Raw genomic sequence first — 19,608 nt, 5'->3', positions numbered from 1 at the left:
CGGAGGGTGACGTTCTTCACCCACTGGAGTTGGAAATCTTAATAAAAACATGCTCAAACTCACCGTATGAGCATGTTTTTAGAAAGAAGTGTAACAGCAGCAAAAGAGAGGGAGAACATTGCTGCTCAGGTCAATGCGTAAGTTTAAATGTCGTCCTTTGCACAATCACAATAATATATAATATGTGGGGAAACTGCTTGAGTTGTAGATTATTAATTTATTTATTTAGGTGTAATCCCGCGGGGGAGAAGCGCAGTTGGCAGCAGTTTAATATGAAACATCAAAACATTGTTCAAACAGGTAAAACCTCGGTATAATCTCATGGGATTAACCTCATTTTGATCATGTTTTACATAAAGTAAATATGAAGTGGCTGTTTGACTGTACAGTTGTTTTATCCCCAACAAAATGATGTTTTCACACACATAAATTACTTCTCATTTATATCATGTTCAAGTGATCTGCATCTCTGTAAAAATTTGTAAAATTTTTGTAAAAAAACATTTGTAAAAAACCGCAGCACAACACACAATTTCTGCTGTGATGTGAGAGCATGACTTTGGTTGGTAATGTTGAAAATGTAAGGACGGATTAGGTTGTGAATGTAAATGATGAACTGTGACGTGAAATGGTACCGCTCAAAAAGATGTCTGGAAATGTAAGAACAGTACAAAAAATGGTAGTGAAAATAGTCTCCACCAAATATAACTTCTAATGTATAAGCAGAACAGACTTCAAAACTCTGCTGACTGAATGAATGAGGAAATCAAACACCGTGTGTGTCTGAAAGAGGGCGGAGACAGAGAGAAACTCCAGGTTTGTTGAGAAAAACCTGGTCCCAGGTTAGGTTCATAGAGCATGTTACCATGGTAACTGACCGAGAGGTTAAGTTACCTCTCTCTGTGAAACAGGCTAGAGTTACTCCTCTTTCTCTGGTTTGACTTACCTCCCTTTGTGAAACGGAAAACTCAGAGTTTCCCTCATTTCAGGGTTAACAGACTCAGAGTTTTCACTAAACCTGCTTTGTGAAACGGACCACCATTCTCCAAAAATCCTCCATTCCTTATTTATTTATTTTCTACATGAATTTTAGGTGTAAAACTACGCTACACTTCGATTGTGAATAAATATCTTACTGCGATTATTTCACAATAAGATTTGCAATATCAGAGGGTATGATTTTCATTCACAAAAACACATTTAAAATGATAGCTGTGTGATATTTGTGAATAAAAAGTGTATCGATCAAGAAAATAATGAATCTAAAATGATATTTTGACACATTTTAGCTGCGATTTGGAAATTGCAGTGGGCCCTGCTGCGATTGTGTTAACATTTAGATGAATTGTTCAGCCTTCTTGTCCTTTTCCTTATCTTAAAAACCATGCCATAGTCTGAAAAGAGTCTTAAAATCCTCCCTTAGATTATGTTTGTTCTGCTCTTAAGTGTAGAACGAGCAGCACAGTCACAGAGTCATTTATAATCTGGATTTCTCCTGCAGACAGTTTATTATTACAGGTTATTGCCCATTTAAAAAGGGGGAAAACCTAAATTACGGGTGTCATTCATCATATTAAAAAGCTTTACTCGCTTCCCTCGTCGTCGTTGTTTTTTTTTTTTTGTATATGTGGGATTAGATGTTGTTAAATATCCTCAGGGAAGCAATCAGGTGTTTAAAGTTAACGCCAATTCACTGCACTACAGGCAATCAATAAAAGAGAAAAATCTAAGAGTGGGGAGTGTAATGGGCTCGCCTTCTAACCTGCTCTGACAAATTAAGGCAAGTGCTGTTTTTTCATTACTTACACATCCGTTTTCATTTTTCCCTATCAGTGTGGAACCAATTAAACAATGCTCCCTTAAATTAGTCATTGATTTTTAGCAATAGTGACACTTTACAGAAGGAAATAATAACTTTAAAGGTAGTGGTGTTGTTTTTTTTCATTACGTACGAGAAACAGAAAAAAAAAAAAAAGAAAGGACAGAAACAATTCACCTACGTGAAAAAAGGGAGTGTTTTAAATTAGCCATTGATTTTTCCTCAGGTGTCACTTTGGTTAAATAATTTAAAGGTTGTTAGTCTCTTCCTACGGCTGGAAACTGACAAGAGCCCACAGTCTATTAGCATTTAGACTCACTGACACGCTTTTCACTCTCAAAATGTACATTTATGACATAAAACCCGTGATAAACAGTGGAAATTTGGCGCTTTTCTGACACACAAAGACAAAAAAAGCTCAAACTCATATCATACTTCTAAAGATAAAGACAAACATCACTAACCTGAACATGTGACAGCGTCCAGGACGGATGATGTTGACGACGGTGGACGGATGAGGACCTACGTTCCAACTGTGTTATTCTTCTGGACACAAATGTACAGTAGAATTACTCATTCTAGTCCTTAATATACTGTACATCCATGTAAATATACTCTACAGTGTCCACTTTACCTTAACTCATCAAAATCATAACAACAAAGACACATCTCACAGTACATTACAACATTAAACACAATGCTGAAGTTGGCATCCAGACTCCCATTTTCAAGGTCATTGAAATAGTCCTAATCTTGTCAAATATGGACTAGTTATATCACAGAGCGGTTAAGGCAGGGGTCACAAACTCACGGCCCTTGGGCCACATGCGGCCTGCCAGACGATATCCTAGGGCCCTCACTTATTTTTAAATTATTTAATTCTATATCAGCTTTTCTAGTGTTTTAATTACAATTTACATACATTTTTTTGGTTTTAATGTTTAAATTCTGTTCTATATCTGTCTGTTTTCGTTATTTACAGATTCATTTTCATTTGCGTCAATCATTTTGAGTTTGAGGACCCTGAGTTAAGGATTCTCGAAAAAAAAGGTTGTCTATGCTTGCAAAATACAGCAAAATCTCCCTTTATTTATGTTCACAAATCAGAAACTGTATTTTAACCTATATTTTAACCTCTCTGTGATGAACTAGTCCAGTAGTCTTTAAAGCTCACATAGAGTGGTCCTGTTGCACATATATGTTAGTTATGGAGGTCTACATACATACATTAACATACGGTTCAATGTACGCAACCGGATGTGCCCGGACTAGTGCCCGGAGCAGGACCGATGTTTTACGTAACCAGAAGGGCGATCTCGCTGAGCCCGAGATTACAATAAACCCCAACCCTAACCAACATCGTTCTCAGCAATGGCTGAACTGTTTGTTTCGAAACTCAGGAAAATCAGGGCTTCGTAAACGAGGTAATGACGCAGATACACACTAAAAAACAGCGTTAATTGGAACTTCCGGTCTAGGTCCGCTTTAACAGGGGTTTTTTCACTGTCGTTTATGTGTATAAAATACACCAAAATCTCCCTTTATTGCATATTTTACAAACAAAATAAACAACTTATCAATGTCATAGCGTGTCTAAACATAAAAAAAAAATTAAGTTCAGTTTTCTTCTTTAACTGACAACCCTTTAGCCCACTTAGCATTCATTACTTAGCTGACGCTGCGAACAGTTTAAGGGAACTTCTGCTACAGACAGGACAGTTTTATGAAACTAACTACGACAAAAAAATACATATTAATTAGACAAACACAATTATCATGTATGAATAAAATGACTGTGAACTCGTTAATGGCATGTCAACACTACGAGCGATACTTGCTAACGCTAACTAGCACAATTAGCATGCTAACACTAGCAGCCAGAATTCACCTGGATGTCAGTTGTTCAGAATTTCAAGCTGTACATTAAGTTCCATGTGCAGTCTCAGCTCCCCAGTCGTCTCTTGTTTTTCCAATGTTTGATTTCTGGGTCAATTATTCATTCATTCATTTATGTATATTTTCATCAAGCTCAAGGCTAACTTCGTTTAGGATCCACACAAACTGGCAGTGAGTCAGTAGGGAAACAAAGATTGTCTCTAGAGTAAGATGACCACCCCTGGCACCTGTTTGAGTTACAATAAACCTTCAGGATTCCACATTGGGGTGAAAGTGACTGAGCTCCTGTGCAGGAAACCTGCTTCACCAACATGAAATTGTATTTGTGAGCTTTTAGCAGAAGCTAGTACGCCCTTCCCTTTAAGCTAAACAATAAACCTTTTTAGCTGGATTTCCACTGGACGCGTTACAGCCACGGCACGTCAGCGTCGAGCCCGCCGTTGCAAATAGCTACCATTCTAATCAATGAGAGCATTTCCACCAGGCGCGCTGCGGCCCAGAAGCGGCTCGCCGCGCCACAGCGCTATTGATAGGTAGCAGAATCAAAGTAAAACACTTCCACCCCCCTTTCAAAGTAAAACACAATATGCAGGTCATATAGCCTATCATTACTGTTGAAGTACGCTGACTTCCCGGAGTTTGTTGATGAGGAAAGATGATCTGGAGACGTACACTTAGTTTAACACCTTTATTGTAGCAAAAAACAGATATTTCTGGAGAACCTCTCTGGGAGCTTGAAAGAATGTCTACTCGCCACCTAAGCCGAGAGGAGTCTAACCCTTCTCTGCATCTATCCTATATATATACCTCCAAACCACCTTCCTAAACATAAAATCATTTATGACACCAGATCAACAGTTCCTCCACGTCGAAGAATGAAAGAAGCTGTGTTGTTGTTGTTTCCTTTATACACACAGTCTGTCGCGGGATCTCGCGAACTCGCGTCCATTCAAGATTATCGCGCGATCTTCTGTGAATACCGCTGGCTCCCAAGGCACCGTGGTCCGTGCCTCGGCTGTAACGCGTCCAGTGGAAATCCGGGAAGCTTCGGTTGGCTTTCAGCAGAAGCTAGTAAGCACTAGCCCTATTAGAGTTAAACAATAAACCTTCATAATTCAAAACTTGGCTGAAAGCCAATCCAACAAGAGTTAGCTGGCTAAAATTCAATAACCAATCTGTCAGCTTTTAGCAGAAGCTGCCACTATCCCCTTTAAGGATCAATCTTCATATTCGGGGGGAGAGTGACTTAACTAGCAAACAGAAACTTAAAATGCCCAGTTGTTCAGCAAGCTGACTGGGAAGCTACATCAACTGGATGTTGCCTCCGTTAGCTAGTAGAAGCTAGTTAGAGCATTGCGGGTGTCTGCACACAAGCTCAATCATTTTCATCCCAATTTTGAATCCTGAAGGTTTATTGTTTAACTCAAACACAGCTAGAGTTAACCAGCTTCTGCTAATTAAGCATCCCAGTTAGCTAGCTACTGGATATTGTACCAGTCAGCTTTTAGCAGAAGCTAGCACTACCTCACTTTTAAGCTAAATAATATCTTTTAGGATTCGAAATCAGGTATAGCCTGATTAAGCTAGTGAAATAATTAGTAGTAATTAGCCAGTGAAGAATTGGGCCCATTTAAGACAGTAAACCTTTATTTAAAGCTCAGCTATGACTTTTGTTTGTGGATAACATAGCGCACAAAATAGCTGTTAGCTGCTTGTCATCCCCATGTTTGTTTTCATTGCTAAGCTATGTTTTATTATTTGTGAGAGGCCAAATTCTTGGAATTGCGATTTCTGAAAAGTTTGTTTAAACGGCAAATGTGAGTTGTCACATTGATGTCTTTGTGTCTTCAGTCTTGCATTAGATGTGAAAATCCTCTCACATGCGTCACAGATAAAACACATGATTTTCAGGAATATTTTATTACAGAATTTCTGCTATTGCCAATCCCAATCCCACACCCAGACACCATGAGGCCCTCCAGAACCAAACTCATACAGACGAGATAGTTAAAAAAAATGTTTTTAAACTGAACAATAATTATAATAATTAAAAAACAAACAAAAAAAAGTCTTATCAAACTAGGAAAATTAACAAGTTCAGAGTTGGCGAGTCAGACCTGTCACATTTCTTTCTTTTTTTTAATCTCCAGACTAAAAAACACAAATAAAAATGAGGATTTTAACTGATTATACAATGGAACACTATTTTTTTTGTGTGTTGTTTTGATAAAACATGAAAGTTTGTCATCACATTATAAAACTCTAGATATGGCAATGCAACATTTTCTTTTTAAAGCAAAATATACACTTCATGTTCACCTGGAACAAAAAGAAAGAAAGAAAAATTTGAATGTTTTTTTTTAATCCTTTCATTTAGTTTTTTATTGTGGGGAATTTTTATGCAGTTTGACACTTTATTTTACACGCTTCTGTGGCTTTATTGATTATCCTAAACACAGGCTGTTCACACGTCACCCAGATTATTTTCCCTGTGGGAAAAATCCGACGTGCGTGGTTCTCGGTTGCCGAGCGGACGTTCCAGTTTACGCCACGACAGCTGGAAAACAACAACAACATGGAAATCTACAATTTGATTGGACGATAAGAAGAAGGGGGCGGGGCGTCAGGAGAATTGTTCCAGATAAACTTTCACGCCGTCATCCTTGGAAACCCCAACCCCCAAAAAATAGTCTTTTGTGCGGGGCGGCCGTGAGTCAGTCCAGGCAGCCACATGCTCACAAACAAACAAACAGACACACTGATGTACAAACATAAACAACCACACACAGTAGCTACAGCCCCCGGCGGCATAATAACACTGCGCCGTTTCCTGTCCGTAAAGTGCACTCTCCATCCTGGACGTCAGAAAGAGCAAAAAGAAATCAAAATAAATTTGTGTTCAGTCTTTTTTCCCTGTGGATTAGACGACACAACAGGGTCGAGTGTGTGTTTTTTAACGTGTGTGTGTGACGTTAATAAACGTAGCCCTCGCTGTAGGGGTGCGGCGGACAGTAGGGCCCTTCCTGCACGTAGGCCATGTTCTCGTCAAAGTGCGACAGCGGCACCGTGTCCTCCTCGTTGATCTGACGCTCCATGTCCGTCTTCAGCACCGGACGCTGGTTGTCGGGGAACGCCATGGAGAACAAGGCCTCGGGGTCGCACACAAACTTGTACACGTATCTCTCGCCGGCCACCTGAGATTTAGACAATTTAGAAACAACACAGATGTTAAAACAAGTATTATATATAGTATACAACAAACATTTGTTTAAAATGTATTATAAAATCATCTGATGCTTGACTCAAGTTACAAATGAATTCAACTAACATTACATTTTAAACTGTTTTCTGTACATATTTTACATTACACTATTTATTATTGAGCATTTATTTAGTATAACGCACCCATCTTATTTTATTCTAAAATTCTAAAACCTTTATTATATAAACATATGTATATGTATATATATATATATATTTACATACATATGTATACAAATATATGCATATATATATATACAGGCAATAATATTTAGTATAAGGCACCCAATAAAATATTTTGTTTATGTCACAGTTATTTATTATATTTTCCGCCAATAATTTGACCCAAATTATCATAATTTTAATACAAACTTTGACTTTCAAAACACCTGTACTCACGGCAGGTACAATATTTTTTATAAAAATACAGGACATTTTTCTCCCCAAAATATTTGAAAAAGGAGGCAAAAATTTGTAAATATTTGTACACGTACAGTATCTGTCTTAAGATATTAAAACAACAACAATTATCATCAGGATTGAGATATAAAACACTTTTTATGGTGAATAATATATATTAAAAGAGTAAGGATTTTCAAAAATAAAGGTTACCCAATGCCAATTCAAATCAGAAACTCTTCATAATTATGTTTAATTTATTTTATTTTTGAATTAAATAAATATTAATAATATTTAATAAGTAATATTATGTCAAACAATAATCGCTAAATTATTTGGCTCTAATTATCATCATTATTATTTCAAAATACCTGTACTCTCAACAGATAACACATTTCATTCAAAAAGATTACAAAATGTGAAATAAAATTAGGAAAAAACACTGAAAAAAGGCAAATATCTATTTTTACTTCCATGGCTACATTGCGTTTTTAATTTCATTTGTTTCCACAACCTTTACTTTCACCTCTTTATATTTACTGATAATTAATTCTCATGTCAATATACAAAATAAAAAAAGCCAAATGTCACCACAAACAGGTGAAAAGAGACAGAAAAGTTGTGTTTTAAAGTCCCAAAATGCAGATTTCTATCATCGATTCCTTTTATTTTTGTAATATCTGACTTAATCACAGATCTGCACGACACAGGAAGCTTGATGAAGTTTAATTAAGAGTGTGTTTATTCACACACTTTCCCCGTAGAGCTTTTTTAATTCACTGTTTTCGTTTAAATTCTCCCTCTTTCTCGTGCATGTAAGAAAATTGTTGACTGTTCACTTCAGTGACGTCTTATTATCGACTCATCGTAACTTCAGACGGAAGGTGAGACACAAATGAAGTTTGACTGATGGAAGATCGCGGCAGCCTCGTTCACAGCCGGGAGACACATTAAAAAAACAGTCGCTGGTGGTGATGACACGCAGTGAAACTTCGGGAGTGAACTTTAGGAAACATTTAGGCTAACGCTCAGCACAGGTGGCGAATTCTCTCCTGACAAACAGTTTCACATTAAAGGCACAAACGAGACGCCTCTGTTTTCACAGAGAAACATACATTTTTATAAAAGCTATGAATATTTTACTTCTTCTGTATTTACAGCGCGTCAAAAAACATCTACGATCATTCAATGCAGACGACACACAGATATGTATATGATAATCCATAACTGCGACTCAATTCATTCACTAAAGCAGTGCTTCTCAAACTTTTTTTTGTACCAAGAATCACCTGAGAAAATGAACTTCACACACTGGTAAAGAGAAATTATACTAAGATTTGATTAATTATGAGGATTTGTTTAATTAAACGAGATTAAACACATTAGACGAGAATGTCGACTCCTCTGTTTTCATAGAGAAACATCAGTTTTTATAAAAGCTATGAATGTTTTACTTCCTCTGTTTTTACAGCACGTCAAAAAAGTCTACAATCATTCAATATGCAGACGACACACAGATATATATATATGATAATCCATAACTGCGACTCATTCACTAAAGCAGGTTAAATTAAGATTAGATTAATTATGCGGATTTGTTTCATTGTTTCTACGCACTTAAAATTTCCTCAGCTCCACTCTGATCACATTTTAATTTTTTTTTTATATTTTTCGAACATTATTTTTGAATTTCTCCACCAAGGACCACCTGGAGGAAGCTTGCGTACCACTGGTGGCATACGCACCACAGTTTGAGAAATGTGTTGCTAAACAGTAGCGGGAGTGCAGATTAATATGGCCGATCTTGTCCCCATTCATCTCAAAATCCTTCTTATTCATTCAATTCATTTCCTTTTTATATGCTGACTAATAACACATTTTTCTTATTGGAATTGATTAAAAATAATACATTGATTTTTACATTTACCTTATTTTACTGCTCATTTCTATCCTATTTTCTCCTCGTTTACAAGTCTCCCCCTCACTTTATTGTTGTATTTCCTGCTGCTGCAACACGTGAATTTTCCCTAAAGTCACTTCTGATTCAATCGAAAACAACATTATTTGAAAAGAAGTCAAACAAAATGCTCAGATAACTGTGACCTGTGTGTATTTTATGACGTTTAAACACATGTAAAGCCTGTAAAAGTGCTATATAAAGCTAAAATAAATGTTTTTTTTGTTCTGTGGCTCCGATGACAACAAAAATATGCTATTTATGTGAACAATTAAAGAAAAAAGACACACTTTAAGGACATAAATCATAAATTCACTGTGACTGCTTTACCTTCTGCATGATTCCCTTCTCATAGTAGTAGCGCAACGATCGGCTGAGCTTGTCGTAATTCATCGCCGGCCGGTTCTTCTGGATCCCCCACCGACGAGCGACCTTTACAGCAAACACACAAACAACAGAGTCAGGGAGTCAGCAGCAGCATCATCATCATCATCATCAGCAGCAGCAGCAGTGATGTTTCCACAAACTTATTATAATTCCGTGTTTTCCCTAATAAGCGTAATTACGCTCGTGTCCGGCCAGAGCAGACCTGAGCACCGACGTCTTCATTAGGAGTTTGTCACACACCCAGCGGAGGAGGCAGCAGATGTTCCAGCACCTGTCTGCCAGACCACCCACCCATCCACCCACCACCCAGCAGCCAGCCGCCCCACCACGCTCGCCTCAGAGTCCCCCCCCCCCTCCCTGTTCACACTCCACTTCCTGTTTCATGTCTCTCCTTTTATCACTGTGTGGACAAACATTTTATTCTCTGTATTGAATTATTGACTGTGATATTTATAGTTTTCCTCTGTTGACTATGATGTACGCCGCAATTTTTTTCCCCTCCGTGACAATAAAGTGAATTATCATATTGTATTTTGTCAAATTGTACAGTATTGTATTATATTGTAGCATAACATGCTAATGTTTCATACCACGGGGCATAAAATAACAAAAATGGCTATTTTACAATGAAATAGTGTAAAAATATCAATATCAATATCATTAAAAATTTATTCTTCGTAATTGTTGGGAACGCCACAACCAGGCCACGCCCCCTAAGCTCTCAGCCCACTACTTGGCATTTTTATAAATCAGGCTCAGAGGACGTGGTTTAGTAGGCAAAAAAAACAAAAACTTAGTGACATTTGCGACAAAAGTTAAGGTTTTGTTTTTTTCAGGAATGGGGATGATCCTAATTTTTTGTGTCCGATATAGACCGGTATCTACCGATACCAATATATTCATATCATGTTTGTACAATCAATATAAACAAATTCATTTATTAACTCCCAGGACAAATAATTCTGCAACGCAGGCAGGTCGTTTTTTATCTGCTTCAGCTCTGATTGGCATTGGTGAGAACGCCACAACCAGGCCATGCCCCCTCCCTACCTCAGCTCTCAGCCCACTTTTTTGGCATTTTTAAAATCAGGCTCAGAGGACGTGGTTTAGTGCAGCGGTCCCCAACCACCGGAACGGTACTGGTCCGTGGGTCTTTTGGTACCGGCCGCACAGAAAGAATAATTAATTACTTACATTATTTCCGTTTTATTTATTATCGTGGTCTGAACAAGTTTTTATTTTGAAATATGACCGGATTCCCTCCGCTACATCTGTCTATGACTCACTCTTGACACATCCTGAGGGAGATCGCTGGCCAGAGTGTTTGAATTACAAGAGCAGCTGCAGAGATTTCTCTCAGAAAAGAAGTCACCGCTGGCAGCACATTTAAGTAACAAGGAGTGTGTCGCAAAACTCGTTTACTTGTTTGAAGTATTCAGCCTACACATATACACACAAATAAGTAAATTAACTAATGGCCAAGGCCGCAGACCTCACTCACTCACACTCATTACTCTCTCTCCCGCCCGTTTAGTGGACACAGACACATGGACACAGACACATAGACAGACACATGGACAAGGAGACACATGGACAGACACACATGGACACAGACACATAGACAGACACATGGACAAGGAGACACATGGACAGACACACATGGACACAGACACATAGACAGACACACATGGACACAGACACATAGACAGACACACATGGACACAGACACATAGACAGACACATGGACACACAAACACATGGACATACACATGGACACAGACACATGGACAGACAGGCACATGGACAGACACATGGACAGACACACATGGACACAGACACATGGTCAGACACACATGGACACAGACACATGGACAGACACATGGACACACAAACACATGGACATACACATGGACACAGACACATGGACAGACATGCACATGGACACAGACACACATGGACAGACACATGGACACACAAACACATGGACATACACATGGACACAGACACATGGATACACAGACACATGGACACAGACACATGGACACAGACATGGACAGAGACACATGGACACAGACACATGGATACACAGACACATGGACACAGACACATGGACACAGACACATGGACACAGACATGGACAGAGACACATGGACACAGACATGGACAGAGACACATGGACAATCACAGCGTCCCCGAGCGTCTCACCTCCTCAGGCTCGATGAGTTTGAACTCCATGCCTCGGCCGGTCCAGGCGATGAAGTGTGAGTTGGACGGGTCGTCGAGCAGTGCCACCAGGAACTGCCAGAGCTGCAGTGAACCTCTGCGCTGGTACGACGGGCCCTCACGGTACAGACCCGACTCCTGCTTAATGTCCCCTGTGAGGCAGGGAGGACACAGGCATCAGTGTTAGACGTAAAAGACAACTTTAGTGTCTGGAGTTTAAGGGCAGAGTGAGCCTTTGTCTGGAGGAGGCCCCTGAGAACAGCTGATTACCCTATTATACATCTAGAAACATTACAGGCTGCTGTTGTGATTGTTATATATTACAAAGAAATCATTCAAATGGTTTGTGTGCAACACGTTTATTTAAAAAACATCATCATTTTGAGGTTTGGGAATTTCAATGTTTTCTGACATTTTACAGACAAAACCCAATTAATACTAATTAATAAAGACTTTTTGAGTCTAAACTCAGTTTTCATGTCAAAAATCCTTTAACATTATTCATATTATGAACTCATATACCGTAAATTCCGGACTACAGAGCGCACCTGATTAAAAGCCGCATGCGCTAATTTTAAAAAGAAAATCAATTTTGTACTTGTACAAGCCGCACTGGATTTTAAGCCGCAGTTATCCCACGTTGTAATATGAAAAATAAGCTCAAAAAACATTCGTCATATCTTCTTATTACTGTAAGAAGTGAGTCACTGACAGCGGGTGACAAGATGACAGGTGTCATGCCAATGTAGGTATCCCCGACAAGAAAGTGTTTCTCCTGGCCATGGCTGCGGAGGCGGAGAAACAGTGGTGCGCTTACTTTCACCCAAGTAAATTAAAACTAACAACAACTGCATTGTTTTTTATTCTAAATTTAATTTAAAACCACTGTTTCTCTGCCTCCGCGGCCAGGAGTAACACTTTCTGTCGGGGATACCTACATTGGCACACCTGCACCTGGGCGTGTCGCAGGTACCGGCTGTTCTTTATCTGCCAGTGTCAAGCAGAAAGTCAAGGAGCAACATCCACTCTTTTCACTTTTATGTCTATACAGAGAACCAAAAAACAATTTATTATATGAGATATTTACACAGAAAGATATTACACGTGAGGATTTTTTAAAAACTTTTTTTATTTAATCCGCTTGGTAACAAACAAATACATATTGCAATTGCTTTTTTTCTAACGGTGCCTATAACGCGGCTACCTTGAAATATACGTTTGTATCGGTAACACACAAATTATGTTGCTTATGATTTTTCACTCAACAGTGCATGAACAGCATTCCAGTATATCCTAATAACTGGTAAAAACATATACCATATACTGCATCCTACCAGAAAAAGTCACTGATCGTCTTCTCCATCTTCCTCCTGCGCACTAAAACCATCAAAGTCCTCTAATTCAGTGTCCGAATTAAACAGCCTCAGGATCTCATCACTCACTTCAGTCTCCTTGTTTTCGCTGTCACTTGAGCACACGCCGTCTTCTTTTTCACGCAGCAGTCCAGCCTTTCGGAACCCGTTGGTGATGGTTGATGTTTTGACACGGCTCCGCGCATTTAGGATCCACTGGCAGACTTGAGTTAAAGATGCTCTTCGCATGCGGCCTGTTTTGGTAAAGGATTTCTCGCCGCTCGTCATCCAAGCCTCCCACTCTTCGCGCAGTGCCACTTTAAATGCCCGGTTCACGCTGATGTCCAGTGGTTGCAGATACTTCGTGGTGCCCCCAGGAATCACAGCTGGAATTGAGTTTGTGCTCTTGATGGCAGCTTTCACTGAATCTGTTATATGGGCCCTCATGCTGTCCATAACGAGCAATACTTTTTTTCTGCGAAAAAAGCCCCCTGGTCGCTTTAAGTAGCACTCATCTTCTTTTTGCATTGGCTCAGTTCTTCACGTTGGTGTCTCCACCTTCTTATCATCGATTCATTTATGCCAAGATTACATGCGGCAGCTCGATTTCCTTCTTCATCCGCCAGAGTGATCGCCTTTAACTTTAACTTTAGCTGCATCATATGCTTTCCTTCTCGTATTTTCCATGTTGATGAGGGTGAGTACAAATGACTGATTTACAATAGTTGTGAAAGTGCGCTTGATTTATCATGCAATTTCATTGGACCTCTGTGTACTACTCATCAATTTTTATTGGTCTACTGTTACTTGGCAAAATGTTTTTGGCGCCACGAAAAAAAAAAAAAAAATTACCGTAATAAGCCGCAGTGAATCATAAGCCGCAGTGTTCAAAGTGACTTTATTAAATAAAAAATATTTAACTATAGCATGTTTGTTACGTTAAATTGTGTTCCAGTTTTGAGATGATGTACGATGTATGAGATTTTGGCACTAAATATATATATTGTAGCATATAATGCTAATGTTTGATACCACGGGGCAGAAAATAACAAGAAAAATGAATATTTTACATAGAAATAGTGTAACAATACAAACGATATCATTAAAAATGTATTCATCGTAATTGGTGGAAACGCCTCAATCATGCCATGCCCCCTCCTCCCTCAGCTCTCAGCCCACTACTTGGCATTTTTAAAAAATCAGGCCCAGAGGACGTGGTTTAGTTAGCAAAATAATATAGAAATTAGAATAAAATAAAATAAAATATTTGTCACACTCACCTTCTGCCTTTTCTGGCACCACACAGGTGTCATCGTAGAAATGTCTCACCACTTTGTCAAACATGCAGCCTGTGTTTAAAACAATAAAACAGGATTTAAATCCGAAAGGTTAAATAAATAAACATCACAACATTCACGTCATTGTCGTTGTGGGTTTGTACCTTCGCTTCTGTTGGTGTGAGCCAGATAACCGTCCTGCCGTAAGTAGACAGAATGACAGCTAGGCACTTCTGCTGGAAAACACAAGAAGAAGAAGAAGAAGAACAGAGGGTGTTAAAGGGCCTGAAGGCAGCATTAAGAACACTGTCACAGTTAAAGCCTGTTCACTGAATGCACCACCGGCTCTGATTAAAGAATATTCCCTGCAGCATCCGCATCACAACACCTCCAAATCTCTCGTATCAGAGCTTTAATGGATCCTGAGAGCGTCTGCAACACGGAGGAAAATTTACTTTTATTTTCATAACGTGACGACTAAATCATTCTTTTGTTTCACCGCAGAATTTTTGTTCAGTTCACAAGCAATTAAAGAAGAATTTAAGAGGAAGTGTGTGTGTGTGTCCATGTTGCCTGACAACCATCAATCAAAATCTAATTAGGACACGCCCACACTCATGTCTCTGTGAAGCAAATGAGCTGAAGGCCACAATAAATAATGCTTTTCTTTAAATGTCAACATTCTTATTGTGCTTATTGATTTCTGTAAATGTTGGCGTCAAACACAGAAAAACCCAAATAAAACAGCATTAATAATAAAAAAAATATGTAATATTTTTATATAAAATGAGGTAACATTTCTTAAATAAAGGTGACTGATGGTTTTACAGCACCGGGTCAGATTTACTGCTCGTGTCAGAACCTCCCACAAACACAGACATCACTGTCCACAACTCGTCATGTAGAAAAAAGAAGAAGAAGAAACAGGCCGAACAGGTCACAAAGTGAATGTTCAATAAAGAGAGCGAGGGCCGTTCATTTAGGCCCATAAACATTTCTCTGAAGTTCATCAAAGTAATGGCCTTGTAGAGGAAATTACTGCTAATGAAATTACCAGCTCATCCTCCTCCAACACACACGCGCGCGCGCACACACGGTTTGTAGGATGAATGTAACGTTAGCCTACATGGTGACAACAGCAGTTCTTTCCAGTGGCTGTGCGTGTCCATGCGTGTGTGTGCGTGCAGTGCGAACAAGGTTGCGCTAATGTTTAGGACGGGGGTGGGGGACACGACAATAAGCCGTCTACACAAATAAATACAGCATCTCACCCAGTCAAGATCCTGCACTCTGTTGGACACAACAAGCACAGGTTCAAAAACCTGCCAGCGGAGAAAAAACTCTCCACTCCGCTTTTTTCTTCTTTTTTTTTGCCCCTCATTTTTATTATCGCTGCTTTGAAGGTCAATAATGGACATTACAGCCATGTTTTTGAGCCTAAAACGAAGTAGTACACTGTAGAATAGTATCCAGCCCCGCATTGCGGCTGTTGTTGCTGCTGTAAAAAAAAAAAAAAATCAACACGTGGACCAAATTCCCATCCCTAGTAACTACTGCCACGACCCACAAAACTGTGTGTTCTATGACTATGTAGGTTAGACCGCTAAGTAGCTTAAATGTAGACAGACAGACAGACAGACAGACAGATAGACAGATAGATAGATAGATAGATAGATAGATAGATAGATAGATAGATAGATAGATAGATAGATAGATAGATAGATAGATAGATAGATAGATAGATAGACAGATAGACAGACAGACAGACAGACAGACAGACAGACAGACAGACAGACAGATAGATAGATAGATAGATAGATAGATAGATAGATAGATAGATAGATAGATAGATAGATAGATAGATAGATAGATAGATAGATAGATGTTTAAATGCTTGTATTTGGTGATTCTCATAATAATTATTAGCATTTTTTGCCACTTTTATATGATTCAACAACAATAATAGGGGCTTCACTTTGCTACAGAGACTTCTGAGTTTGTCAAAAGCAGAGATACTGTTGTTGTTCTTCTTTCTTTTCTCGTCTTTGTCTGACTTCACCCAGTGGTGTTAATTAGTATTTAGAGGCAGAGCATCGTCAGTCTCAGTCTATTGGCACACAGCTAAACCTGCCACTGGAGAAGTGAGAAAAACACTAAGAACTGCAGTTTCCGGGCGCCATATGACGAAAAATAACAACAGCTGAGCAGCGAAAGTAACAAAGAGAGCAGAGAGCCTGTGGACGACCGCTGTGATTTTTTATTTTACTTTTTACTCCTGACGAGTTTCTCTCTCACACACACACACACACACACACACACACACACACACACACACACACACACACACACACACACACACACACACACACACACACACACACACACACACACACACACACACACACACACACACACACACACACACACACACCAGGCGCATAGCCACATAAGGGCCAACATGGGCCACTATGATTGACAGCTGGCCCACCCTATCAGAAGTGCCCAGCATTAACTAGAACCAGAGACACACACACTGTCTCTGGTTCTCTGAGCTCAACTTGTGAATGAACCCAGTCGTCCAGCGTATGTTCATTCATGTTCTGACGTGGCCTCGGGCCTCGCCTGAGGATGATGTCCCTGTCCTCTCTAAGTACAGGAAGGGAGGGCAGCTCTTTGACTGTTAACAGGCATCTCTTCTATTAGAGCACCACAGGAAATGGCCACCGGCGCAGACACCCGGCAAAACCAGATCCCCTGCTCTAATAATGGGCAAACTCAATAAACACCAACCTCGCCCTCCTCCTCCCGTCCTGCCATGTTTTCGACTCCCATTCCTGAAAAGATCACGCTCTGGTCTTAATCACAGCCTCTGGATCGTCCGCTCACCTGAGTCGTAGGTGAAGTCGCGCGGCTCCTGCTTGATCATCATGGTGGCCGGGTATGCGTGGGGCAGCGGCGCCCCAACCATGGCCGGGTGCTCGAACAGTGGGTCAGGATACTCCTGCTTGAAACCCTGAGGAGGGAAGGGAATGTTGGGCTCCGACATCTGCCGATGGTAGATGGGCCGACTGTCGCGGGTCATCGTAGGCGGGGAGGGGAACGAGTGACACGGCTCTGAGAGCTGACGTCGAAATCTGAGGAGAACAAGCAGTGGATTCATGATTATTATTATTATTATCATTATTATTATATAATATATATAATAATAATAATAATAGTATTAATAATAAGACAGAAACTTCTGAACGTTCTGAATCACTGTCAAAACAATGGACTTTCAGTCATTGAAAACATACGTTATAATACGTTAAGAGCAACTTCCGTACTGTGAAATATGTTTGAACTATTTTCTTGATTAACTGATCAAAGTTTGAGTTGATAAATATCATAAAATATCTTTTATTTTCTTGTTTTTACAAAATTAATAATTCAAAATGTCAAAAATATATAATTTTAAGTTAGATTTTTTTGTACAGCTCATTGAACTCAATGGTAAATAAATGCATTGATGCAGTCTTAAACTGCTTAAAGCTGAAAACAAACTGAAAAGGCAGAAATCATGCAATTTTCATGTTGTTTTTTTTTTTTAAACTAAATTAATGATTGAAAAACCTTAAAATAACTGCAGACATTAATGTAATTAATGATCAATTTTAAAGATGAATGCACCAAAACAATTAAGTAAAGATGTTATGCATTTTGTATATGAACAGACTCAAAGTTTCAATTTCAGTCTGTTTGTTGGGACTAAATTGGGGCAGTTTTCATAAAAACGCTGCAAAGGGTTACCCCCTCTTTAAGGCAGAAATCATGCCATTAGTTGAGTTGTGCTAAAATGGGCGTGGCCAAACCCCTCAAATAATATTTGAGGGGTTTGGCCACAAATTGTTTTGCTCAACCTGACAATACTATATTATAGTATTGTCAGGTTGAGCAAAACAATTTCACATGATGAAAACCATCAAACCGAAAACAACAATATAACCAAATACATTGTATTTTAGGCAAACCACCAAACTTTGGTTTGGTCGTTGTTTAATTTTGTTTTTAGGCTCCTCCCACTAAAGACTGACTCAGCCAATCAGACTCTGGTCCTGATAACAAACACTTCCAGGTGTTGTCGTACCTGTGGTCCATGGAGTAGGCGTTTTCAGCGAGCGACTGTGATGACGGTATGTGAGCGTAGGTCCGGTCTGGTTTGGGCGTCGGTGCCGCTGTGGGGGACGCATGATGGAGGGGGGACACAGGGGTGCTACAGGGGGGCGTCACTGGACTGGAGGGCTTCATTCCTGCGGGCTGTTTCTGCTCATAGGCACTACAGCAACAACAAAGAGACAAGAGTCAAACATGCTGCTGGGCCTTGTTCAAATTTTTTTTTTTTGCTTATCCACTTTTACCCAGAATGGTTTAGTAGGGAATCCCAAAAGGGACATAAAAGTGAATACGAATTTATGGATGCATGAATGAATGAATGAATTCATTCATTAATATATACATACATAAATAAATGTGTCGTTTTTGTGAGACTTGCCAAAGATCTGCCGAGAATAGTATCGGTCCCAAAATTGTGGAAATTGTTTTGCACCTGATCACAATTTTTTTTAATGTTGATTTTCTGCCGATACCGAGTCCTGATTCGAAACTTTCTATGTATTTGCCAAATTCGCAGAACTGTCGGTAAAATAAATAATATTCGTGATTGAATTTTAGAGAGTTAGATTAGCTAAACTAGTGCTTTGTTTGTTTACAGGAAGCCATTAAAGTGTGACCAAAAATGGTTAGAAATATTGTTGGCGATCCCTACTTTGACAGTTTGACATGATAAAAACCAGACATTATATCGATATAAAGAATAGATTATTACTTTTTTGAATTCTCTGAGGGGGAAATGACTTTTGTTTCAGCATCAGAAGAAGAATAAACGGAATAATGAATGAACAGTAAGGAAAAAATATAATGTAATGCAGGAAAAATGAAAACAAGCTCAGATTTAAAAAGATAAAAATGCACGACAGTGCAACCCATACGTACAAAAAA

At 39.2% G+C, this 19,608-nt stretch overlaps 1 protein-coding gene across 3 annotated transcripts in view; it reads right to left on the bottom strand.

The window, feature by feature from the left end:
* Window positions 1-6,687: 6,687 nt before the first annotated feature.
* Window positions 6,688-19,608, bottom strand: part of etv1 (ETS variant transcription factor 1) — a gene marked incomplete at both ends in the record, with an annotated part of 28,554 nt that continues 15,633 nt past the window's right edge. For 2 of the 3 annotated variants that reach the window (XM_083900195.1, XM_083900196.1), the window contains 7 exons: window positions 6,688-6,909; window positions 9,663-9,764; window positions 11,925-12,094; window positions 14,575-14,643; window positions 14,736-14,804; window positions 17,458-17,705; window positions 18,698-18,886. In XM_083900195.1, the coding sequence (XP_083756321.1) occupies window positions 6,688-6,909; window positions 9,663-9,764; window positions 11,925-12,094; window positions 14,575-14,643; window positions 14,736-14,804; window positions 17,458-17,705; window positions 18,698-18,886 (1,069 nt within the window). The remainder of the gene's footprint in view (window positions 6,910-9,662; window positions 9,765-11,924; window positions 12,095-14,574; window positions 14,644-14,735; window positions 14,805-17,457; window positions 17,706-18,697; window positions 18,887-19,608) is intronic. The other variant, XM_083900197.1, reaches the window with a different exon arrangement.

The sequence above is a fragment of the Microchirus variegatus genome, assembly GCF_963457635.1.
Source record: "Microchirus variegatus genome assembly, chromosome: 1".
NCBI lineage: Eukaryota > Metazoa > Chordata > Actinopteri > Pleuronectiformes > Soleidae > Microchirus > Microchirus variegatus.
This window is presented reverse-complemented; position numbering and strand designations above follow the sequence as displayed.